The 23,990-nt window shown below is 41.3% G+C and overlaps 1 protein-coding gene across 2 annotated transcripts in view; it reads right to left on the reverse strand.

The window, feature by feature from the left end:
- The window catches only part of MOCS1 (molybdenum cofactor synthesis 1), a 38,943-nt gene extending 18,243 nt beyond the window's left edge, over positions 1 to 20,700 (reverse strand). The window contains exons 1-7 of one of the 2 annotated variants that reach the window (XM_081186419.1): positions 20,421 to 20,700; positions 9,081 to 9,213; positions 7,571 to 7,738; positions 6,140 to 6,304; positions 1,907 to 1,968; positions 1,510 to 1,621; positions 1,094 to 1,209 (exon numbers count right to left, since the gene is read on the reverse strand). In XM_081186419.1, the coding sequence (XP_081042545.1) occupies positions 1,094 to 1,209; positions 1,510 to 1,621; positions 1,907 to 1,968; positions 6,140 to 6,304; positions 7,571 to 7,738; positions 9,081 to 9,213; positions 20,421 to 20,582 (918 nt within the window). In that variant the 5' untranslated portion in view covers positions 20,583 to 20,700. The remainder of the gene's footprint in view (positions 1 to 1,093; positions 1,210 to 1,509; positions 1,622 to 1,906; positions 1,969 to 6,139; positions 6,305 to 7,570; positions 7,739 to 9,080; positions 9,214 to 20,420) is intronic. The other variant, XM_081186420.1, reaches the window with a different exon arrangement.
- Between the last annotated feature and the right edge of the window lie 3,290 nt (positions 20,701 to 23,990).

A 23,990-nucleotide genomic window follows, 5' to 3' on the forward strand; every position in this document is an offset into this window, starting at 1 on the left:
AAATACATGCATAAAACTCGCAATGTGTAATGGACATCAACAACAAAATGTTGATTTCCCAGCAAACCTACAAAGATTCCTGTGTGAAATCCCTTCCTGGAAATCCTTGAGGTTCATACTTTACGAATTGCAGCCTATGAAGAACTATTGCTATTAATAATTCTGATAGGATTTCTATTTTCTCCATGCTTGATTTCCACGTCTTAAAAAACATTTCACTTTTCTTCACTGCTACCTGGTTTTTCTTTTTCTTTGTAAATAATTTCTTATTAATTTTTCATTAATAATATTCCAATTAACAACAAATCAAATCATACCAAATCATAAATCATAACTCAAATAATATATCCAATTATATCTTTAAATTTCAGACAGCTGGAAATATAGTGGCTAGCTTTCCATTTTATGTGACAGGAGAGGAGTTAGCCACAATGGCCATCCTAGAAGTGGAAGGGAGGAAAACATTGCTACCTGGTTTTAAGTATTTGGAAAAATGGAAGCTAGTAACAAACCCCAAATACATTAAAAAATATAAAGACATAAACAGAATATGAGCATATGCAATTATCACAGGATGATCTAAAAACAAATCACAAGTAATTTCCTTCATTGAAGTCATTGCCCTGGAAGACGTTTGTCACACATGAAGCAATCTTGAGGACGGCTTCACACATGGCTTTTCCAGACAGTTTCAAAATATGAGTTACATGTGGCAAGAATAGGCTCTTGCTATAGGTACACCATATGAACATGGTAGACTCACATGTACGCAGCTGCATCTATTCCTAAAACTTTTATAACTTTACAGGAAAAACATTATATTTACATATCCAAAGGAAAGAGTTAAGTCATTCTCTATCCTCCCACAGTCAGTTTCATTTTAGCGGGCAGACTCTCTCCTATATCATAATCCTTTAATCATGACTGTCACAACTGTTGAAAGTATGTGGGCAGGCATCTACCAGGACCATCGCAGCCATTTCAATTTTCCCTTCAAGAGCTAATTGCATTGGTGTTGACATAGCAGGCTTATAAGCAAGCCCTGAACTTTGCAAAACTTCTGGGCTCCCTTTGATCCTACTGCATTAATCACCTTAGCAGTGCTAGAGGCTTTTTCACAAGGCACTTTTTCCAGCTCTGGCCATCTCTGCTTGATCGTATCGAGCATCTCCTTATAGCTCACCATTTTCCTGAAGTTCCACTTGTTGCCTAGAATGAGAGGAGAACCAATATTGCTGTGCAACATGCGCGGCAGTGAGAGTGCAACAGAAGGCTTATTTTCTGACGTGTTATTTTCTGTCTAGGATCACACAGAAAGATACAAAATAAAGCATTCCCCAGAATTTCATTTATCTCCTTTCCAAACAAGAAAGCCCTCAAGGCCACAGAAGCTGTAGACCCGTCCTTGGTCAACATCCCATCACCAACTTCGGGAAAAGTGGGAATTGCTCAATTCAGCACCATCCATTTTCTCAGCCAAAGTACAGCCAGGGGTGCTTAAATGCTCACCATCAAAGGGCATGTATTCTATGAAGCGCACATCCAGGGGCTGCTTCTCGGTCAGAGCCACGAAATCTACCAGCTCATCTTCATTAAGACCTCTCATAACTACACAGTTCACCTAGGAGGAAGGAAAAGCCAGCTAACTAAACTGAATATGTCAACATCATGCACATCACAGAATAACTAGCGATCAATATAAAAGCTCAGAAGGATTATCATTGCAAAAGAACCATTTTTTCCATTACTTGTTTCTTTAAAGAAAACCCTAAAGTTGGGTATTAAGAATTTATTTCAGAACTCAATTATCTGGATGGAACCTCCACACGCAGTTGTGTTTCCCATTTTTTATTCAGCAACAGTGATACCAGCCAAAAACCTGTATCAAGAAGATAATAATTCTCACCTTAACAGGATCATACCCAAGTTCAAGGGCTTTTTGGATCCCTTCCATTACCTTATGGAAACCTAAAATATAAACAAAAATAAGCTCTGACACAGGACATATAAAAGTATTTTTTTCTAAATATAAACACACATGCAATGCACACATTCATATACATATACTATACACATAAGATACACACTCACACACACATATATATGGGGTTGTTTCTTAAAATATAAACTGAATTCAATAAAAAAATCAGTTAGAGTCAAACACATAACGTCTGGCTTCTGACATTAAAAACCCAATATTGGGAAACTATATGACTTTGATGTCAAGGGTAGCATAAAACTTCCCAACAGTTCACAATCTGTATTTTTGTGGCAGATTATGGTTGTTATCAAACAGCCAAATCAGTTTCAGTGGTACCTCGGGTTAAGTACTTAATTCGTTCCGGAGGTCCGTTCTTAACCTGAAACTCTTCTTAATCTGAAGCACCGCTTTAGCTAATTGGGCCTCCTGCTGCTGCTGCGCCGCCAGAGCACGATTTCTGTTCTCATCCTGAAGCAAAGTTCTTAACCTGAAGCACTATTTCTGGGTTAGCGGAGTCTGTAACCTGAAGCGTATGTAACCCGAGGTACCACTGTACTTTCCATCTGATAGGGAAAGGCTGCTCTGCTCAGGGAATCAGCAGCTATCACTTCTGGCAAGTCTGGACACTGACCACACAAGTGATTTATGTTTGTTGAACAGATGCCCCTACTCACCCAGACATTCCCCAAACTGCTTTTGAAACTTTCCAAGAGTTTTAAAAGCAGTTGTCACATGCCATGGATCTTTCCTACCCTGAGCTCCTTTGGGAGAAAAGCTGGGCTGCTATTTGAAAATATAAGCTAAGCCCACACTGAGACCACAAAACCAACCTCCCAGGGCTGGTCAGGGGGACTGAGAGATGCTGTTCTCCCAAGAGATGAGAGCAATAGCACAGTGAAATGGCAAAGAAGCCTGGCAAAATGTATACTAGCCTTTGCCAACCAGGTGCCCTCCAGATATTTTGGACTACAACTCCCATTAGCATATCTGATAGGAATTGTAGTCCAAAAACATATGGAGGACACCAGATTGGCAAAGACTGAGGTATAAGGTTCAAATAAACAAACTGGAATATCACATCAGTTGCCTGATGCCAAAACTGGTTTGTTGCTTCTGCTTCCTGGGACTAGGAAAACCTACGACATCGAATGTAAGGTTTATTTTGATAAAATAAGACTGCAAAAATAACATGGCGTCTGAAAGTATAACATATGGTGATAAACACTGAGGAGCTACTCTCAGGAACAAGACCCTTGCGGAAAGGCTTAGAAAAAGGTCAGGAAAGAAAGGGGCCATTTGTATGACTTTAGGAAAGTCATAAGACAATTCAGAACCAAGTAATTGGAACACAAGCGATCAAGCGTTAAGGCAATCCCAAACTAACATCTAGGCAATTCATACCAGCTCACTTGTTTTCCTAATGGGCATGTCAGGGATGATCTGCAAAGAGATAGCCTGACATCTGGACAGATCATTCCTCTGCAGAGAATAAGCTCAGTCAAGCTTGAATCTTCCTTCCCAGACATTCCACTGAGAGTGAGACGAAGGACCTAAGAGCAGTCCATCTGATCAGACCAGAGACCCATCAAGCCAAGCATCTTGTTCCTCACAGGAATCAAAACCTGATGCCTTTTGGGAAGCCCACAAGCATGGCATGGGGAAGTAGCCCTCTCCCACTGCTGTCCCCCCAGTGATTGGTATGTAGAGGCAAACCGCTTCTGATCCTGGAAGTAGCATATAGCCATTCTGGCTATCAGCCATAAAGAGACTTTTCTGTTTCAACTGAGTGTGTTTAAAGCCTCTTTCAGAGTTTGTGGCCATCACTACATCTTGTTCATTTGCAAAATGCTTGGAAGAGGTTTGTCTCTGAGCTCAGCAGCCCCCACCATCTTAATGCCTTGCATGTTCACAGAGGGCATCGTTGCTGACCGAATCGGGTTACATGACCAAACTATGAATCTCTGTCCAAAGCATTGGTTAAGTCACAACTGCCCTGGCCATTACACCAAATAGGATGTACTGCACTGGATTTGCAGATTTCCATGTTGGTTTTAGCAGACCTACGCAACTGCGCAATACGATTTCTATAATTTGATACATTATCATATGTAGGTAAAGGTCAGTCTCTCACATCTCTGCAGAGATTCCCAAAAATAGCACAATCCATATTTAGAAATGAAAAGGAAATGTACTAACATCTTGAACCTATTAAAGACACTTTTTATTGGATTTTTTAAAAAGTGTACGTTTGATTAAAACGATATCGGGGCACCATCTAGTGGCTATGGAACCACATTTCATCTCTAAAGAACAGGCTGAAAACTGGAACAAGCTTGCCATTCAAAGTCTGGCTTCAGAGTTGTTGTGCATGTGACAGGCTCTGTTGAAGCAATATTATTCCTGTTTCCTGCCACTACTGCCAAATGGCTCAAATTGTCATTTGTTTCTCTCCCCCCCACCCCAAGTTAAACCTTCCAAACTTATATCTGAAAAATCTGCTGTAATCACCTCACAGGAAAGTATGCGAACATTACTTCTAGGCTTCTATCCCAATTTTGCAGGACCATTTAAGCCTCACAAAAAGGAGCACATTCTTGGCACCTTTGGGGGCAGGCGGGGGAATGTATTCATTTTCATTCAGTGCTGAGGCCCTACCATTATAATATGGGGGACAGAGGGTTTCTCACTTCTGTGAAGTAGCCCTAGAAAATAAGCCAACTGTATGATTTCTTGGCAATGGTATTTTTGGGCCACGTGTGTGTTAGATTCTAGAACAGCCATCACCAAGTTGGGATTTATAACCAGCTAAAGTATTTTTGTCCAGAATAATTTAGTTTTATCGGCTAATAATAAAACACCCTGATATTCAACGATGGCATTTTATTATTTTATCAACAATGGCCTTGAACATCCAATTGATTGATTTAGGTTTGAGCAGAGAACAGCTGTTGACATTTCAACAAGTGGCTTTCCCCCCATTAGCAGTATTATAACGAGCCTTTTAATTTAAGATACTGCATCTGCATTGAGGAAGCAATGGAAGGCATTCCACACTCCATGTTCTGTGGACCCATTATGAAAATGTGCAGAATATGTTCCTTGGTGCTTTATTCCTACAAGCATGAACACTGGTCAATTTCAGCAAAAGCACCTGAATTACAGCTAAGGCTGCTTCAAGATGCCAAGAAACATATTTAATGCATTTGTAGTTGATTGTAAATTGTATATTTGACATGTCATTAACTGATACCCCATACTAATGGGACTTGATTTTAATACTGGTTTTGGTTTCAGCTGCTATACTGTTACTGTTATGAACTACAGATGAAGCAACTGAACTGAACATCCTTATCTCAGTCTAGAATGCTTTTGTTTACAATCCATCCTTTTTTCACCTCTTACTAAGACAACAACACACCTTGCCTTAGGTCTCTATGTGTTCTCTTGACTTTCCACATCAATTCCATGTTTCCTGCTATTGGCATTTAAGGCAGCCTTCTCCAACCTAACGCCCTCACGATGTTTTGGACTAAAAGGGCTGATGGGATCTGTAGCATGAAAAACCTTGATGGCACTGAATATGCAAAGTCATTTATGGTTCTCCTTGTTCTCTGCTCTTGGTGGGACTTTGCTTTACTGTGAGTTCCTTGGGGTCTTCTTTGCCATTCCTTCTTTTAGATGGAACTATTTGTCAGACTTTAGCCAACTATTTATCAAGCTACCTGCCATAACCCCACTTTTCTTAAAATAAAAATCAGCAGAGTCTTTCTGAAACCACCAGTGTTCAACATTAAGCAATGACAATTAACTACTTTTTACTATTTTTTTAAAAGCTCTTTCCTTTTTCCTTTTATTTCAATTTGCCCTGTCTAATGTAAATTACAAGCCTTCTCAGTTCTAGCATGCTGTCTCTGCTAAATAAGTAAAGTATGAGTCACACAAACAGCAAGCAATCTGATGATTAATTCCTGAATATTCATCTCTATACAGTGGGCTGCAATAAAAAGGGAGTTCTGACTGTGAAAGAGATGGCAGGGATGGTCAGCCTTTGTTCCCCATTTGACATCATCTTGTAATCAGACAAACACTATGCAGGATATAACAATGGAAATGCTAAAAAACATTATGGTGGAAATCACAGCAAGCTTCCAGTTATACCTTTTCGACGGACAATGAATTCAAATTTTGCTGGGACCAAGGTATCCAAACTGATGTTAATGGCATTCAGGCCGGCCTCCTTTAACCGGGGCAACAATCTGGCCAAGTTAATACCATTGGTCGTGACAGCAATGGTTTGCAGCCCTTCTAGTTTGCGCATCTGAGCTGGGAAAACATAGTAAAGAAAATGAATATTAACAAAAATAAGTAAAAATAAGTAACAACAGGTCAACGGGTATAAGACAAAACAAGGAACCCGGGGGGGGGGGGGGTTTGAAAACAACTGTCAAATGCTTGCACCACACATATATTATTATTGTTGTATTTACATTTAAATTTACATTTATATTTATATTTATATTTATATATTTATACCCCACCCCACTCTGTGTGTCTTGCAAATGTAGCACTTGCAAAAAATAAATACAATAAGACTTTCAGACATTGGTTCTTATCATGCACCACACTCTTAAATAAATATTTGTAAGTCAATTTCTGTACCCTAGTCTCCTGGAAAGACAGCAACAATTTACCACCCTCATCCTGCTTATCACCCATGATTTTGGATGACACATAGGAAACTCAGTATTCCACATTGGATTATTACTCCCATACTGCCCACCCTGACCAGCTGCAGCCCTCTAGGGCTAAACCTGGCCCTCCAGCTGTTTTGGGACTACAATTCCCATCATCCCTGACCACTTGTCCTGTTAGCTAGGGATGATGGGAGTTGTAGTCCAAAAAACAGCTGGAGGGCCAAGTATGGCCACCACTGCTCTAGGGTCACAGGCAGTCTGCTCTCTGGTCCTTTAAAGTGGAGATACTGGAGGGACTTAACCTGGGGCCTTCTGCATGCAAAGCTCAACCACCTTAGCCCCATCAGCCAAGGACATTTTAACTGTGGAGGAAAAGCACACATTAAGTAACACACAAACTGTGATATAGGGTTTCAGTGCCTGCAATTACATTGGTGGGACAACCACTGCACTGAAGAAAGTGGCTTGCACTTGACACTGCCATTGTACACACTTCTCCTATGCAGAAGTTGTATATATTAAGGATTAATATAATATGCGAAGTAAAACTAACAAGGGGTAAAATGGAGTGTGTGCAAAAGATTTTGAAAGATGTTGTTTTCTTAGGAAGCAGGAGACCTATTCTTGCATACTCGGGTATTTCATAATAGTCATACATTGCTAACTTTCAGAAATGTCTGAAGATGAGAAAAAGAAATCGACTGAGATACAAAAGAACAGGACAAAGCTGACAGAACAGCTTTAATTCCATCCTTTTGTATACAGCAAAGCTCCTACAGATCTGCCTTATTTTTCAAAGCACTGCGGTTAGCATCTTCCACACTGTTCTAAACCATGCTTTGTAAACGAGAGGATCCCATGAACATCGCATAACAAAACTATACGAGGAGCCTACCTATGATGTCAATCACATCAGGCCGAATGAGAGGCTCTCCTCCGGTCAATCGGATCTTGTCCACACCTTCCATCACAAAGAGCCTAGCAAGGGTGATTATCTCCTGGGTGCTCAGCAGTTCAGATTTTGGAGTGAGCTGAACTCCCTCCTCTGGCATACAGTACTGACCTGAAACATGCAGCAAATAAACAAAAAGCAAAAAAAAAAAAAAAACCCCAACACAAAAAACAGACAAAGGTAACTATTGCTAAATAAACAGGAAGAATAAAATAGAACTGAAAGAAAGAAAAGTGTTTCGTGAAGCAATGCTTCACAGGAGATCCCTATTCCATGACCCAAGCTGCCCATTGTGGTTGCCACTTACATGTATGAACTGCCGCAAAATAATAGTGAGCAAAATCGAAAGCAACATGATGGCCAGAAACAATTACAGTACAGTAGTACCTCGGGTTACATACGCTTTAGGTTACATATGCTTCAGGTTACAGACTCTGCTAACCCAGAAATAGTGCTTCAGGTTAAGAACTTTGCTTCAGGATGACAACAGAAATCGTGCTCCAGCGGTGCGGCAGCAGCAGGAGGCCCCATTAGCTAAAGTGGTGCTTCAGGTTAAGAACAGTTTCAGGTTAAGTATGGATCTTCGGAATGAATTAAGTACTTAACCCGAGGTACCACTGTATAGAAAACTTTATGGAAAAATGCAAAACATCAAAACTATCAAACTAAAGTCTCTGAAAGTCCTTGAATAAGTCACGGTGCCAGACTTTACCTGGCGGAGATCAAGCTTGTAAAGCTTTGTATAATCGGCAAATGTCCAATTCTGATGTCCAACTCTGAACTCTGCTGAACAGTGTTTCTGGATAGCAACTACTGTTTCGTTCCGTTCATCATCAGCCAATTAGTTCAACAAAAACTCGTAAGTAGAAAGATGTGTAATTTCTTCATTAACCAATCTTTTTTCGAATTGATATAATAACCATGAGAATGAAAAATACTCTGGAACAGTGCTCATGCGATTGTGTAGTCACTGTTGAACAGTGACTACATAATCACATGAGATTATAGAGAGACTTTATAGAGACTTTAGTTTGATAGTTTTGATGTTTTGCATTATTCCATAAAGTTTTCTATACTGTAATTGTTTCTGGCCATCGTGTTGCTTTCGATTTTGCTGAGTCATGTTTTGCAACACAGGGGTTTGTTTATGCAAAATAATAGTCAACAACACTAAAGCGGTTCTGGGGTGGCAACCCTGCTGCTATAAGTAATGTATGTAAGAAGAGTCCAACTATGCTGAAGACATGCCCGGTAAAACTACCTCATAAAAACACATCTTTAGGCTTCAGGAACATGATCCTATTCCAGGGAAGGGGAACCTGCAGCTCTCCAGAACTTGCTGGAATACAACTCCCATCATGCCTGAGCAGAAGCCGTGCTGGCTGGGGTTGATGGGAGCTGGAGTCAAACAATATTGCCCCACTCCTATCCTATTCAAACTTAAGGGACTTACACCTGAGGTTGCATTTCTCAGTCAAGGAGATCCTTAAGTAGTTATGCTGGCGACCAAAGCCATCCGTCAAGAATGCAGAGAATGGGGCAGCGTGTTCAGCTAGGAATCCTTTTCTTCTTGCACTTGTAATTTCCTGAGTTACAAACAAAATTACTTCCACATTTAATATAGAAACAAATTGACAATTCTGACTCTTAAGGGTGAGAGAGTGAAGTCAGGTACTTTTCTGTCCAGAATGCTTAAGGTAGCTGCATTTTAAGAGTCAGGCTGTCTATGTGATTGTACACACCAAAGATAAAAGATCTAAACAAGAGGCAGTTGATAATATAGCAAACTGTGCAGCCAGAGGAGACTGTTCTTGCTTTGAAAGGAACAATATGTGCCCTCACTCTTTTCAAAATGACTGTGCTCAGCCAACAATATTAATATATTGAACATGCCTGTACTTGAAAAAGCAAACTGAATTCAAGGTGCAAACAGTCCTCAAAACCAACTAAGGGACAATGAAAGAATGTGAGTGTGTCTTAGGCTGTAATAAATACCACACACACATACCCATAAGTAAGCCTTACTGACACAGTTAAGGGGAAAACCCTAAAGACATCCTAAGAAGGACTTGGTATGCTCAGCAGCTCCAGAATGCTGAATTTCTTGATTTTGGGGAGAAGGTCTGACAGAAAACAAAGGGCAAAGGTTGGATGGCCACCTGTCATTGATGCTTTAGTTGAGATTCCTGCATTGCAGGTGATTTGACTAGATGACCCTTGGGGCTCCTTCCAACTCCAACTCTATGATTCTATGACTTGTTAACTGGAACACTTAACAAGAAGACTGAACACTTCATTAAATTAGGTCCCACATACTACACTGGGTACCAATCACCACCATCCATCACTCCCATGTTAGACAAGATCATAACATTGCTGGATTTATAAATACTTAAAATATTTTCGCTTATCTAGATAAAGACAGAAGAAACTGGGAATATAAAACCCTCTATGCTCTTCATAACAAGGAACAGTTATCCTCTGTTCAAAGGGTATCTGTATTCAGAAAGGAAACATTTCAGCTCTGACACATGAGAAGCAAGAGGGGACAGCAAGGAATTAATTCATTAATGTGGCCATTTTGATTTAGTGGCAGCTGTTAGGTTTACTACAACATGCTTAGCAAAGCAATTAAAAACAACCCAAATTTAATCGTTATATAATCTCCCACTCAACTATTGGGCAATCAGCTTTAGCTTTTTTACTAGCACAGGTTATTAAAGACAAACATCTTCCAGAGAACAGCAGACTGAAAAGAGAGGCTGTTTTAAATGAGGCAAACGTTTTGGAAACCTAGCAACAGACTTAAAATCCTAGGTACATACACAACTATTTGGGTTAGTCCCAGTGTGTTTGTTTGAATGTCCAAATACATCTGTGTCTGAATTTATTTTTTTAAAATCTTCTATAAACGCATATGTTTTAAAACCTCCAATGCTACAGAAGTGAAAAAGAGATAAAAATGTTTGTCATTATTATTAAATTATATTAATATGTAATCTACATTCATTACTTGCAGCCCAAGCTCTCTGTTCATATACTACTCAACCAGCTTCCAACTGTCCAGTCATTATACTTTCCGTGTTTCCTTAACCTTACCGTCGATGTAGCAATTGCCTCATGCCCCCATATATTTTTTTCCCCTTTCAATTGCTATATTCCAAATAATGGGAGTCATTCCACCAAGTCTCAGCTAGACATACAAGCTGAAATGATCTTCCTCTACTAACAGTTCATCTCATGGAATCCCCAGACCCCACACAGTGCTAAATGTTCCTCCCAAAAGAATTCAGCACAGCTCCTTGGCAATTGTTCTGTCAGAATAAGCTTCTCAACTTCCCAGACACAACGATGCCCCCTTCCCTCCGAGCACTATTTTGGGGGTTCTCCTGACAACTCCAAGCCAATTTTAAGGGGCATGGTGGGAATGGAGAAGTCCATTGCGCAAGTGGAAGTCCTTACACAGGTTTCACTAGCTGAATCTTGTACAATGAGACCACATCAACACGTAACCTGTGAACTGTACCCTAGGAAATGTTAAATATTCAAACTCCATCTCATTTAGGAACTGCAGAGCATTATCCTCTTCAAATTGAAATTATAGAAGCATTTTTTAAATAATAGGCTAGTACCAGAAAACATGTTAGCCCTTGAACTGCAAAATGCTGTGTTTTCTCGGCATTGTCCCTTTGAAAAGTTCCTCTGAGTTCTAAAACCTTTATCCCAAGTCAAATAAGTGATTTCATGTTACCAATTGAAATTTGTGAAGGAGGTAATTACAAGCTCAATTTGTCTCCCATTAATGCAGTATTCTGGACTGGCATTTAATAGCATCCTACAATTAAAAACCCTCTGTTATTGCCACATGCTCTGCAAATAATTTCTTGCTTTGAACTGAAACCTATTCAGGAAAGATGGCACACTACTTTTCCATACCTCTCCCTCCACTAACACACCTCAGTGGCGAGAAAAAAACCTTCTTATTTCTCAGCTGTCATTCAGCGAATCAGTATTACTTTTCTTTAGAATATCTACAGTTATGCCTGATTTTCAGTGACAGGTATTACGTTCCTATCCCTCAAACACTTTTCTTTCCGAAATCTTGAATTATTGTCCTCAAACTGGCAATTCTACAATGGCTACTAACCTTGGCCAAAACATTTGGAGTGATTAAGTGATGGCAAGAGTGTGAGTGTTTGTGTGTGTGTGTGTGTTCCCATGGGATACATCGTGTTACAGATTACACAATATGGAGAACACAATGTCAAAGGTCTGAATGAATGGCCACAGTGACCTCTTGAATCATTTATTAACGATGTTTCTCATGCCGTTGCTTTTTAGATGGAAATTGGATGTAGCACAAGGAAAATGGCAAACCACACAGGACAGGCTTCAGAACAGAGGGCTGCTTCTCCAGTTTCAGTTTAAATAAACAAAGAGCAAGTCTGTATATCTACGTTTTATTCAATTTCATGGCATCCCCCTTCTAAATGTTAAACAGTACTCCTGTTTCATCCCAATCATCTAGACATTCCTCTTTCAACAAGGCTTCCAGAACCTTTATGCCAGTTGTTATCTGATTTGGGGTTTTAGTAGATTTTATGAATATGCCATTGTTTTAAACAGTTTATATATATATATAAAACTGTCTTATATGTTTTAGTAGATTGTAAAGTGCTTCAACATGCTTCATGGGAAGTGATTTGGAAATGCAGTAAATAATAATAAAAATAAATAGTTGCTAGGTTTTTTGACAGCCAAGAAGCAAATGAGGATGGATTGCTGTCTTTGTGCCAGAAGCCGTTTAGTCATGCTGGCCACATGACCCGGAAAACCGTCTGTGGACAAACGCCGGCTCCCTTAGCCTGAAAGTGAGAGGAGCGCTGCAACCCCAGAGCCGCCTTTGACTGGACTTAACTGTCCAGGGTTTACCTTTTTTACAGTGTGGGATCCAATGTCAGATAAGCATACCTTTGCTCACAACAAAATGAATTTCTGCTACAACACCATGCTCCTGCAGAGCAGATTTTTTTTCTGGAGGGGGGAATGACAACGGGAGGAAAGGGAAGTCTGTTAATTCAATTCAACTCAGTTCGTTCAGGCACAGAAAAGAAAGTCATCTAGATCACCAGTACCCCAAAAGGAAGGGGCTGTGTATCCACACAAACCCCCGGTGAAGGTGGAACCCCCTTCACCTACCACACAGGGGGTCCTCTTTATCATCCGGCCATCTGCATGGGGTGGGAGTTTCCTCTCCACCCAAGATTTTTTTTGGGGGGGGGGGTACAGATTCATTACAACACAAGGGAAGACACCCTGGTATGTGACATTTACCCCAGAGATTCTGAAATAAGAGGGGCAAGACTGAATCACATTCATCTGCAAAGCTCTTTCTCCTGGCAATTCCCCTACAACACCCTCTTGCCTTTCTGTGGTATCATGACTGTCCCAGAGGCAGAGATAGTGACAGAATGCCTAATGGATGCTATATAATATATAATATGGTCACATCCACACTCTACCTTTAAAGCATGATTATACCGCTTCAACAATAATGAAGAATCCCAGCAGATTGTTATGGGCGTTGGGAACTGTAGCTCTGTGAGGTCAGCACCCTTAAACTACAATTCCCAGAATTCTCTATGAATTCAGTTAAATCAGAATTAAGGGTAAAGGTAAAGGGACCCCTGACCATTAGGTTCAGTAGTGGCTGACTCTGGGGTTGCGGCGCTCATCTCGCTTTATTGGCTGAGGGAGCCGGCATACAGCTTCGGGGTCATGTGGCCAGCATGACTAAGCCACTTCTGGCGACCCAGAGCAGTGCATGGTAACGCTGTTTACCTTCCCGCCGGAGCTGTACCTATTTATCTACTTGCACTTTGACGTGCTTTCAAACTGCTGGGTTGGCAGGAGCTGGGACCGAGCAATGGGAGCTCACCCCGTTGTGGGGATTCAAACCACTGACCTTCTGATCTGCAAGCCCTAGGCTCTGTGGTTTAACCCACAGTGCCACCCGTGTCCCTTTAAATCAGAATTACAGTACTTTAAATGAATAGTGTAGATGTGACAAGTTATTATACTTTGATTTCGCTAGACAAAGTATACAAGTGCAATGAAATTAACAGTCTGCTTCCACAATCCTCCCAGCAGAATAGCTCAGCAGACAGGTACATTCTGTATGTTTATCAGATTATTTTATTTCTCTTAACACCCATGCCAGATGGAAAACCTTGCTTTGAGGATTTACTATCTCAGTGATTCTGTTACTGAGTAATACTAAATAAAGGAATATGCTATTCCCTGTTGCTCTCTCCCATTGTCTGTCATATTTTGTTCTCCTGAAAGCTGAGGGTCATGCCCGCAAAAGCTTAAGCCCGCATACAAGAAACCTGAAAATCTACCTTAAAATACTGCCTACCTTCAAACAACCTCAGGCAAGAGCATTTTAAAAAAGTGAACCAGCCACTCTAAAGCAGCTTATCTGTAGACTCTGAAGGTTCACATGGATATACTATTTCAGCTTTAAGCTCTGGTGGTTCTTCACTTGACTGTGTGACAACTGTCAGCTTGCCAGATTCTAGTAAATCTTGTTAACTTGAGCGCCGACAGCCCTAAACTGAAAAACAGAATCACAGAATCGTAGAGGTGGAAGGGATCCTGAGGATCATCTAGTCCAACTCCCTGAAATGCAGGGACATGCAGCTGTCATTCTTGACTTCACCCTCCAAATAATATAATGATTATTTATTTATCATTCCATCAAAAAGGGCAACAACAAAAAAACATATGGGCAGAACCTCAAAGGGGGTAATTAAATCAATAGACCATGCTGTTCGAATCATAACAAGTGTAATGGATTTATACTGTGGGATGGTAGACTTTGATGTTAAAAGAACATGGGTCGAATGAGAAGTTTGGTTTCCTGCTTGAGCTTTGGATTTACATGCTCCCGCCCCCACCTCTGGCCTCAAGGAAGAAACAAGGTTTTGCTGATACGTCAGAACTAAGGAAACTGGTTTAGTATCAGTTTCTTATAACAAGCTGGGATCATACCCCAGATTCAAATACAGTACTACACTGAACTGAAACCACCATTTAAGAAAACCACAGTTCTTCAAGTTCAGATGTAATGGGGAACTGTGGTTTGTTCAAGAGCTGAAATAAAAGCTTGCAGCCACATAAGATAAAGGGCACAAAAGGCGAGGAAGTGTGACAGATAATAAATTAACCTGTAACAGAAATAAAGATGTTTGCTGATTAAGATATTTTGTTGTCAGGAAAGTGATATCTATGTGCCAGAAATCCATAACCTATCACAAGCCTGGTTGACTTATAATTCCCAGTTTCAGGAGGAGGGGGGGGCTAAGATGTCTCATGTGACAGGATGAATTCAATAATTTTGTGCCATTTCTGAATAGTCTCAACACTTTCCATTTTTACAGCTATGAAGAAGTGCTAACTCTATTCTTCAGCAGAGGCCGTGAGGAGCTAGAATTCAGTTTTAAGCAGTTACAAGCCAGCTACTCTGCAACTCCGAACACAGAAGCTTTTTGATCAATAAGGCAACACTGCCTCGCTAATCAATTGGCTCATTTAAAGAAATCTCAACGTTTACAGATTACCAAACTTTAAAGACTACCGAACCATTAAAAAAGTAACATCACATATTCTTAGATACAGAGCTAAGTTCTCTGGTTTTTTAAAAAAGTTTGCACCCACAAAGCTAAAGTGTGAATATGACAAAGAGATGTTGGAAAACACTTGGTAACAAATCCTGGTTTGTTGCTGTAGCATGTATGAAACAGAGCCAAAGCAAGTTATTAGGATCAGTAAACGCAGCTGTTATGTAAGGGACATGAATTCCACAATACCATGTGGAACTCTTTTGAGGTTGCCAAGCCATTAGGATTTCACAAAGCTTAACACTTTACTTACATTGACAGTAATAAGAAATAGGGAAGTTTAAATATACTCTTGCTTTATATATGTGTGAATATGTACTTGTCTCTCTCTTTTGACACACCGGCATCATTGCAACCTTTCTTTTCATAACCATGTTTTCCAAAAATAATGTGTTTCTCTCTCCCTTCCTCTCCCTCTCTGGCATCCTGAAGACACTAAATGTTTTCAGTTGGGGGAAAACCCCCCCAGATAGATAACATTGTGAGTAAGAGGAAGGAAGAATGTGTCTGTATCCTGGAGGCAGACATAAAAGCACAAATGGTACCCTGGACAGGTCCCACTTGTGATTTTGATATTTTTAATGCCCTGAAACTCTTTAAGGATATTTAGAGAGGCACACATCTCATTAACAATTCAAGGATTGAATTGAACTTCTACCTATGCTAAAAACTCCGGTATTATCAAGGTGCCAAGACACAGAGAACAGATGTTGTTTAACACTAGGCCCCAGTGTGTGCATGTGCACACACACCATTTCATGGTAAGTTGTATTATGTATACAAAAGTAACAAAACATTACATTCCAAGTTGCGTATAGTTCTGAGAGTTAGCACGCTAAACCACTAAAGAGTGTTAAGTGGAAAGTCTCCAGTTCACCTCATCCATAAACTATGGTTTGGTACAGATGCAACTCTGCCATGGTTAAGGAACTGGATGCATCTCATGAGTTTGTGTGTTCCTCCCATTATGCCTCCATTTCTGTTTTAGAGCTAACTACGGCTGGCAATACACCTGCACTAACATTTTTGTTAATTATAGTAAGAAGCAGATTTGCAGACTGTGGCTTGGGCTCAATATGGCTTGCAAAAACACCAGGGCAGATGTAATACCCACAAAATTCAGTTTCAAACTTGAAGGCATAGTGACTTATGGGGAAAAGTGCTCCCTCAAATACTTTATTTACAATCTTGAATCCACTGTGTTAATGTCACCTTGGACTCTTGAGCAGTAAAGACTGCAACCTATCACATGAATGGAAGGGATACAACAGACACAGAGAAAGACAGGATGTTTACTTCTCATTACTTTGTGATGTACAGACATTCTGCCACTGTAACGTTAGGTCATCTCTTTCTTAGCCTGAGGCTCTTTGCTTTTAAACTACTTTCAATGTGATTTACAAGTTGATCGTGAAAAACAGGTCTGACGTCGAGCTGAAACAATACAGTAGTTTCTGCAGAAATAGCAAAATGCCCGCCATTACTACTGGCACAGAAAGGTACTGCATAACACATAGTCTGATGGTCCAACTATTACTTTTTAGTTTCTTACCAAGGCCAACATTTTTGGTCACCACTGATCCTGCCCCTGTCCTAATTCAGAGGAGAGGCGAGATCTTGTTTGGAAGCAAGCATTATTGAAAGGGCAAGAACCCACTCATCTCTCATTCAAACAAAAGATGTGCTTACCACTGAGAAGTGCACATGTGGAGTCCTAGAAAGGTTCCCTATAAAGGTTGGTGAGGAGGGCAGTGGGTCTCTGTATAATCTGCTGTAGAGGTGGAACCACCCAGAGCAAGGGGTGGGTTTGGCTCCCTAACCTTAAAAACATTCCTGAGGTTAGGGAGCCAAACCTGGCACTTAAATGTGCAGAACCAAATGTGATCCTGCTGACTGGAGGCAAATCCTGCCTCCCACCCTAAGTTGGGTGGGTGGGGAAGGGCATATTTTCCATCCTACAATAGTTTACATTGCTGTATTTTGTTTTACTTTGACCCACACAGGTAGTGGTGACAACTTAAAACAAATTCTGATCCTCGCAGCATAGCTCTGCTCTTTCATGTAAAAAGTTTTCTGATAATGCCAACATGTGGAAGAAGTCTGGGAATAAGAATTAAATTATCTCCTTTATTTTCCTACATATTTAAAACTACTGTAGATTGGTTAGAACTATCAACACATGTCCCATTCCTTCTGGACATGTGAAATGAAACCATAAGCTTTCTGTATAAATAATAAGTTACTAGAGAAAGTCAGTTTCCGAGAACAACCTACTCAGCTTTCTGAGGGAGATAAATTTAGCGCTTTTCCAACCTGCTGCCAGGAGATATCTCAGAAGCTTCATACTTGTGTTTATACACACAGAGCATAGGAATGATTGCTGTAGTGGCATTTCTTGGAAGGATTAGAAGTTGTCAAAGTTGTCAAAAACAAACAAAAAATTTGCTCTGTATGAATTAAAGTTATCTAAACAATTATTAAAGTTAACAAAAATTAAACATAGCATATATTCAAAGTGACAAAATTTAGCTGAGTTATCTCTCTGCCTGATTTTCTGAATAGCTGTTTGGTAACTTTCAGTGGTAAGTTTTTTCATGCCACAAGTGGATGGCTCCAATAGCTAATCATTATACACATACAGTACATACCACCCCCCTCTCTGTCTGACACACACACACACACACAGAGAGAGAGAGAGAGAGAGAGAGAGAGAGAGAGTGTTTTATGGTGCATATTGTTGAAAAGACTACCTAATGGCTTTTAGCATGACAGTCAATATAGACCCTGGCATTTTTAATAACATAGCTTTGTCTATTTTAGTTGTTATTATTAAGTGAATCTATGATTAAGTGAATCTATGATTTTTAATTTGTAGAGCCTATATATGATTGATAGAACAACATCTACTCAAAAATAAATCCCAGGTTCATGGGAAAGTAGAGCATCTATTTCTTATTGAATGATATACAGTAGTCCCATATACAATCAATACATACGTTTTATTGCAGGAACATTTTGATCCTATTATAAGACCAATTATATTACATTATCACTATGTTTACATTGATTAATGTTTAACTCATTCATAGATAGGTCATTTATATGTTATGATATCCTACTGTAATAGCTAATTAAACTTAACATTTTCAGTACTGAAAAAGAGAAGAAAAAAGTCACTCTAAATCTAATGCAGCTCACTTCCAGGTAAGTGGAAGCTCCATTGAAGATGCTGTGGGTGATGTACTGTAAAAGATTGTCTTGCCTTGACTATTAGGAGTATATAAATAACCAAACATTTTTCTGCATTAACTTGTTTTTCTTTTCTGCACTTCAACCTAGACAACTCTAAGCTAAAAATGTGTGCTTTGCACTTTTTATAGAACATTTGGTTAAGTGCTGACAAAGTAAAAGATAATATAGTATAACATGTAACCACTTGCTTTTAATAATCCCCAAGTTCTTTCTTCTCATCTGTACTGTACATGCAATCCAGATACTGTTGGAGTTAATTTTGTTCTGTCTCCAAACATATTCTGAATGGCAAAACTTAACTTCTCAGGTAGAACAGTGGAATGGTGTCCCTCAGAAGGTGGTGGTCTATCCTTCATTGGATATTTTCAAGCAGAGGTTGGATTGCCAAGAGTCCTGAATGTTTTAGCTGAGATTCATGCAATGCAGGGGGTTGGACTAGATGACCCTTGAGGTGCCTTCCACCTCTACAATTCTGTGATTGTTAGCAATAAACAAGTAAAGGTAGCAAGGAGATGGGGTTAAAAAAAACTGGCATGAGGGTGACAGAAATTGAGTGTGAAATAGGAGAAGAAATTACAGGAGATGGGTACAATTTACTTGGAGATGTATGGGTGGGAAGAGAAAAATATATAAGAGAAAGTGTTTCTACTTAACAGCCTCTGGATGAGCATACTCTGCCTTCAAAGAGGAGGCTGTCAGTACTTCCAGAGCAAGTATCTGTACTTCGAGGAAAGCTGAGCTATGGAACTCCTTGCTGCAAGGAAAATGTTGTGGCAGAGAATTTTGCGATTCCCAAAGATGGATTAGATATCAGTAGAAAGTGATGCCACTAATTATCAGTGGATTGTCACAACCTATCTCCTTCTGCCACCGTTTTGTGATTGACTCTGCCACTGCACCACCATTTTGTGACTGGTGGGTAATTTTCATCTATTTCCAGAGGGCCTGGGGAGGGGGTGTGTGTGAAGTTTAAAGACCCTTGTTCCAGAATAGTTACGCAATATTTCACTGTGCCATAAATTATACACAGAAATCATCCAGGGGCTTTTTAACTGCACACTTCCCTTATCCAGCATACATTGGTGGAATTACAGTTGGAAGGGACCTCAAAGTGAATCCCCCAATAAGGCAAAAAATGTTCTGCTACAGAATTGCTGATAGGACGCCATCTGGCCTCTGATTAAAAATGAGGAACTTCATCCTAGGAAAGGGTTTATTGCATTTGGAACCTGTGGTTTCGGGTCTGACCCCTTTGGTGCCCCCCTCCCCAAAAGACAACATTTATTCCTTGCCTCTGTGTTCTCATGCATCTTAACCCTGCCTTCTCCAGGCTCAGCACAACCCAACTCCTTCGCCCTTCCATTCAAAAAATCACTTCCCACCACGCCATCCATGCACGCTTGGCTGGAACTGGGCGCTTGCAAGACAACCTGTTTAAGTTGAACCTTCATCGCGCCGCGCCGCCCTGCCTTTCCCTTTCTATTTATTGCAACAGTAACAAAAAAAAAAGTCCGATCCGCGGGGCTTGCTTCCAACAGACCTCTCCAACACCGACTTGAAATTGCGCAACTTGAAATGCGTCGGCGGCGCGTGCCTGGCTCCCACTTGCCCACAGCCTGGAAGCGCCATGGTGAGGAAAACCTCACACAGGGACATTGACTGAAGGGGAAAGAAACTCCCCTCGACCTACTCCCGAGTAAACACGCTTAGCGCCGCAGTCACCCCCCACTTACCTGGGAGGCAGAAAGGCCCGCAATGAATGCAGCAGGGCTTATTTCTGAAGGAGACCCTGCTAGGGCTGAGCTATGCATAGCCCCTTCCATCCACCCACCTGCCCCGGCCCCCTCCGCTCTCCTCACCTCCGCAGAGGCTGAAGGCACCGCGAGCGCCTGCTGCTGCTGCCGCGCCGGCACCCCAGAGCGGCAGCCTCGGCCAAGCGGAGCTCGGAAGGCCCCTGGCAGCTGCAGCAGCAGACACCGGCGCGCTCGCTGAGCCCTGGCGACGCCTAAGGCAGCTGCCATGGCTCCTGCCAAGCCGAACTCGCAGCAGCAGCCGCTGTTTTCCCCGCTTGCTCCGGCACCAAACTCAGAAAGATACACACACACACAGCTGCGCCGACCAACCGGCCGGCCCGGGCACAGGGAGGAACGGGACGTCGGAGCTTGCAGCCAATAGCGACCCAGGACGCCTCGATAGGCATGCTGGGATTTGTAGTTGGTTCGATGCGTGCTGCCTCATAAACTCTCCCCAGTTGACGCGGAAGTAGTGAGCCCGGCTGAGAGTCTAAAAGTAGCAAGAGACGCTATAAGGGAGAGTGTTCTGCAGAGGCGGACTGCTGGTTTCTGAAAGGGAGAGAAAGGGCCTTTGTGAACTTACCTGATTTTTGTCTGGGTTTTTTAAGTGCTCTCCGTATGTTTATTCGAGGGGGGGGGCGTCAGAGGCATAAATCCAAGGCTCTGCTGAGCAGAATGAGCAAGGAATAATAATATCGTTGCACGGCATCCCTGTTTCTGAGCGGTGTGAGATTCCAGGGCTCCAGGCACTTGCCCAGGGTTCGTGTTTCCTTTTGGAAACGAGGCCCAACGGATACACAGTGGTGTCTTTGTGATATTCCTGAGCCTCTGATGGAGGGGTTTCCATCATTACACCCCAAGAGGCTCCTTAGATTCGAACTGCCAGCCCATATTGCTCTCACCCCCCACCCCTTCTCCAACTTGCAAACTGCTTGGAAATACAACTATTTTTTCCTCTTGCTTACGTCAGGTGAATTGCAATACTGCAATTCTGACTACCCAACTTTCTGGCTGACCCAGTCTTGCTGATGGGCTTTCTTAATGGGTCATTGCCCCTCCATTTGTTCTCATTTGGTAGCCCATCTCTCTAGGTGATTATGGCATCAGAAAACCAGCCCATCTTATATTTCAACATGGTTTATATTTTAACATGCTAATTTCAGCACCTGGCACCCAGGAATTAGAAGGGGGTGGTGGTGGTGCAGAAATTAGAAGGGGAGCCCAGACATGCAACAAACATAATACATTTTACAGTATAAAAAAGTTGGGGGGGGGTCACTCTCGTTAACCACAGACTCTGGGCATTTTCTAATAGCACCACTTATCAGCCATCTAAAGAGCATTTTTATTTTGAGGTTTCAGCTTCCAGGGATTATGAGCTCACATCAAAGGCACTGAAGCTTTCGCTGTCCCCGGAAAGAGAAAAGTTTCACTTGGTAAATTTTCCCCTGTTTGGCAGCTGTATAGAGCGGCCAGCCTTATTTTTAAACATTTTGATGATGTGGGCAGAGCCAAGGGTGCTCCTGCAGGAACGGAAGCAATTGAAAACAAAACTAAACAAAACAAGATTTGTGTTTGCTTCTGTGCCTGGTGCGGGCAGATGAGGGCTGAGTTCCAGTGTGGGGTGATGGAGTTGTGCAAGGCAATGGGTGGGAAAGCAATGCCAACAGATGTTGCTGATAAATTTCCACATTGCTTTACTTTCTCCCCCCTCTCACACACACTGTCTGAGCTGAACAGAGCTTTCAGGTGGGGGCAGAGGCTGCTGCCCATTGGAGCTAGTGGAACAGAGGCAAGGCAGTTAACATTAGACACAGCTGCTGCCTCTACATCAGGTGGTTTGGCTGAACACGTGCTCCTACTTTCCTTATTCACCTGACACAGTCCCTGTATTTTGTCCTCCGTCCTTTATACATATGTACTTAGCACATGCATGAGCCCAACCACCTGCTGTGTATTAGGATCTGAAATCATGGGTAATTTGTGCCTACATTCAACCATATAGTTCCCTTTGGATATGTCAAAGTATAGGTTGCCGGGGGGGGGGGGTGTTGCTTTTCAGTCTGTGGGCCTCATGCCTTTCTAGAAAAGCTTCACTGAGCCACATGCCACATGGAGGAACCAGAGACAAAAGTGGGCAGAGCAATGGAAAGAAAGAAAGCAGAAAAATAATATATTCTTCACAATTTTTTGGTGGGAGCTGCCACCCTCCCATAATTCCTCAGAGAACAGACATGAAGTTTCCACAATTAAGTGCTGGATGTCTGATACACTTTCTATTCTTAAAACAGTTATAAATTTTGTTCTAGCATTCATAGCTTGCTAAAACGTTTAAGCCGTGCGTAGCCTAGTCTACAATCCAGTTTAACACAGTACTGTTGATTCCGTGTCTGAAAAACAAGCTTACCTTCAAATGAATGGAATTTGATGAATTGTTAAGTGAGTTCCAAACACCATTCAAAATATTTGCCTTGAAAATTCAATTAAATAATGAATTTCTGCAACAGACTTCGGTTAAGTAGTCACCTTAGTAGTCGGCTGGATCGTATTTAAATACAGTGGTACCTCGGATTAAGAACTTAATTCGTTCTGGAGGTCTGTTCTTAACCTGAAACTGTTCTTAACCTGAAGCACCACTTCAGCTAATGGGGCCTCCTGCTGCCGCTGTGCCGGCACTGTACGATTTCTGTTCTTATCCTGAAGCAAAGTTCTTAACCCGAGGTAATATTTCTGGGTTAGCAGAGTCTGTAACCTGAAGCGTATGTAACCTGAAGCGTATGTAACCTGAAGCATATATAACCCGAGGTACCACTGTATTGGATTTACAGTGCAAGCATATACACATCAAATCAAAAGTAAGTTTCATCAAGTTCAGTAGTGCTTACTCCCCCAGTATGGTTGCAACTTAAATTACTTTGCACAGCCTATTCAAGCTCTTTCATGATAGCCAAAAGGGCTCATATGAAAGCATCAGTGGCAGACCCCTCTCCCTCTCTGATAGATGCACATTCATTAGACCATGTGTAGAGTCTCTTACATCAGAAGGATTTGAGAAAAGCTGCAGTCCATAAAACATTTTGACCTTATATATGCAGAAGCGCCAATGGTCATACTGTGCAATGTTTAAGAAAGATGAGACTGTAACAAACATCTGTGGGCCAAAGAAGCCCCTGGCCAGATTCTGCAATGATTCTGCAATGAATAAATAATCCAACTAAGATTCACATTTTATTAAATTCAAATTTAAATTTGTGTCTGGGGAACCTGGAAATCCAGCCTGTTCTCCCTCCCCATTTCCATTTTTGAAATTAAAGAAACATTAACTATGCTTAAAGGCTGCTTAAAAATTTAGTACTAATATTTAGAATGCTGTGATTTCGACATCTTGTTGTAATGTAAGATTTGTATTGAAGTGGGATTCAAAAGTTGATTTCCAGCTGTGGAAAGGATGCTGTATTTCCTCTGTGTTTCCAACCAGCAGAAAGAACATAAGAACAAAACCACCCAGCTCTTGACAAGAGCCTCTTGTGTTTTGGTAGCCATAGAGCTGTCTTACTAAATTTCCCTTTAATAACATGTCTTTCAGGTGACATTGAATGCACTTCATGTGGAAGGAAAGCTTCAGAGCACTGCTGA

The sequence above is a fragment of the Podarcis bocagei genome (assembly GCF_964188305.1).
Source record: "Podarcis bocagei genome assembly, chromosome: 3".
Taxonomy (NCBI): Eukaryota; Metazoa; Chordata; class Lepidosauria; order Squamata; family Lacertidae; genus Podarcis; species Podarcis bocagei.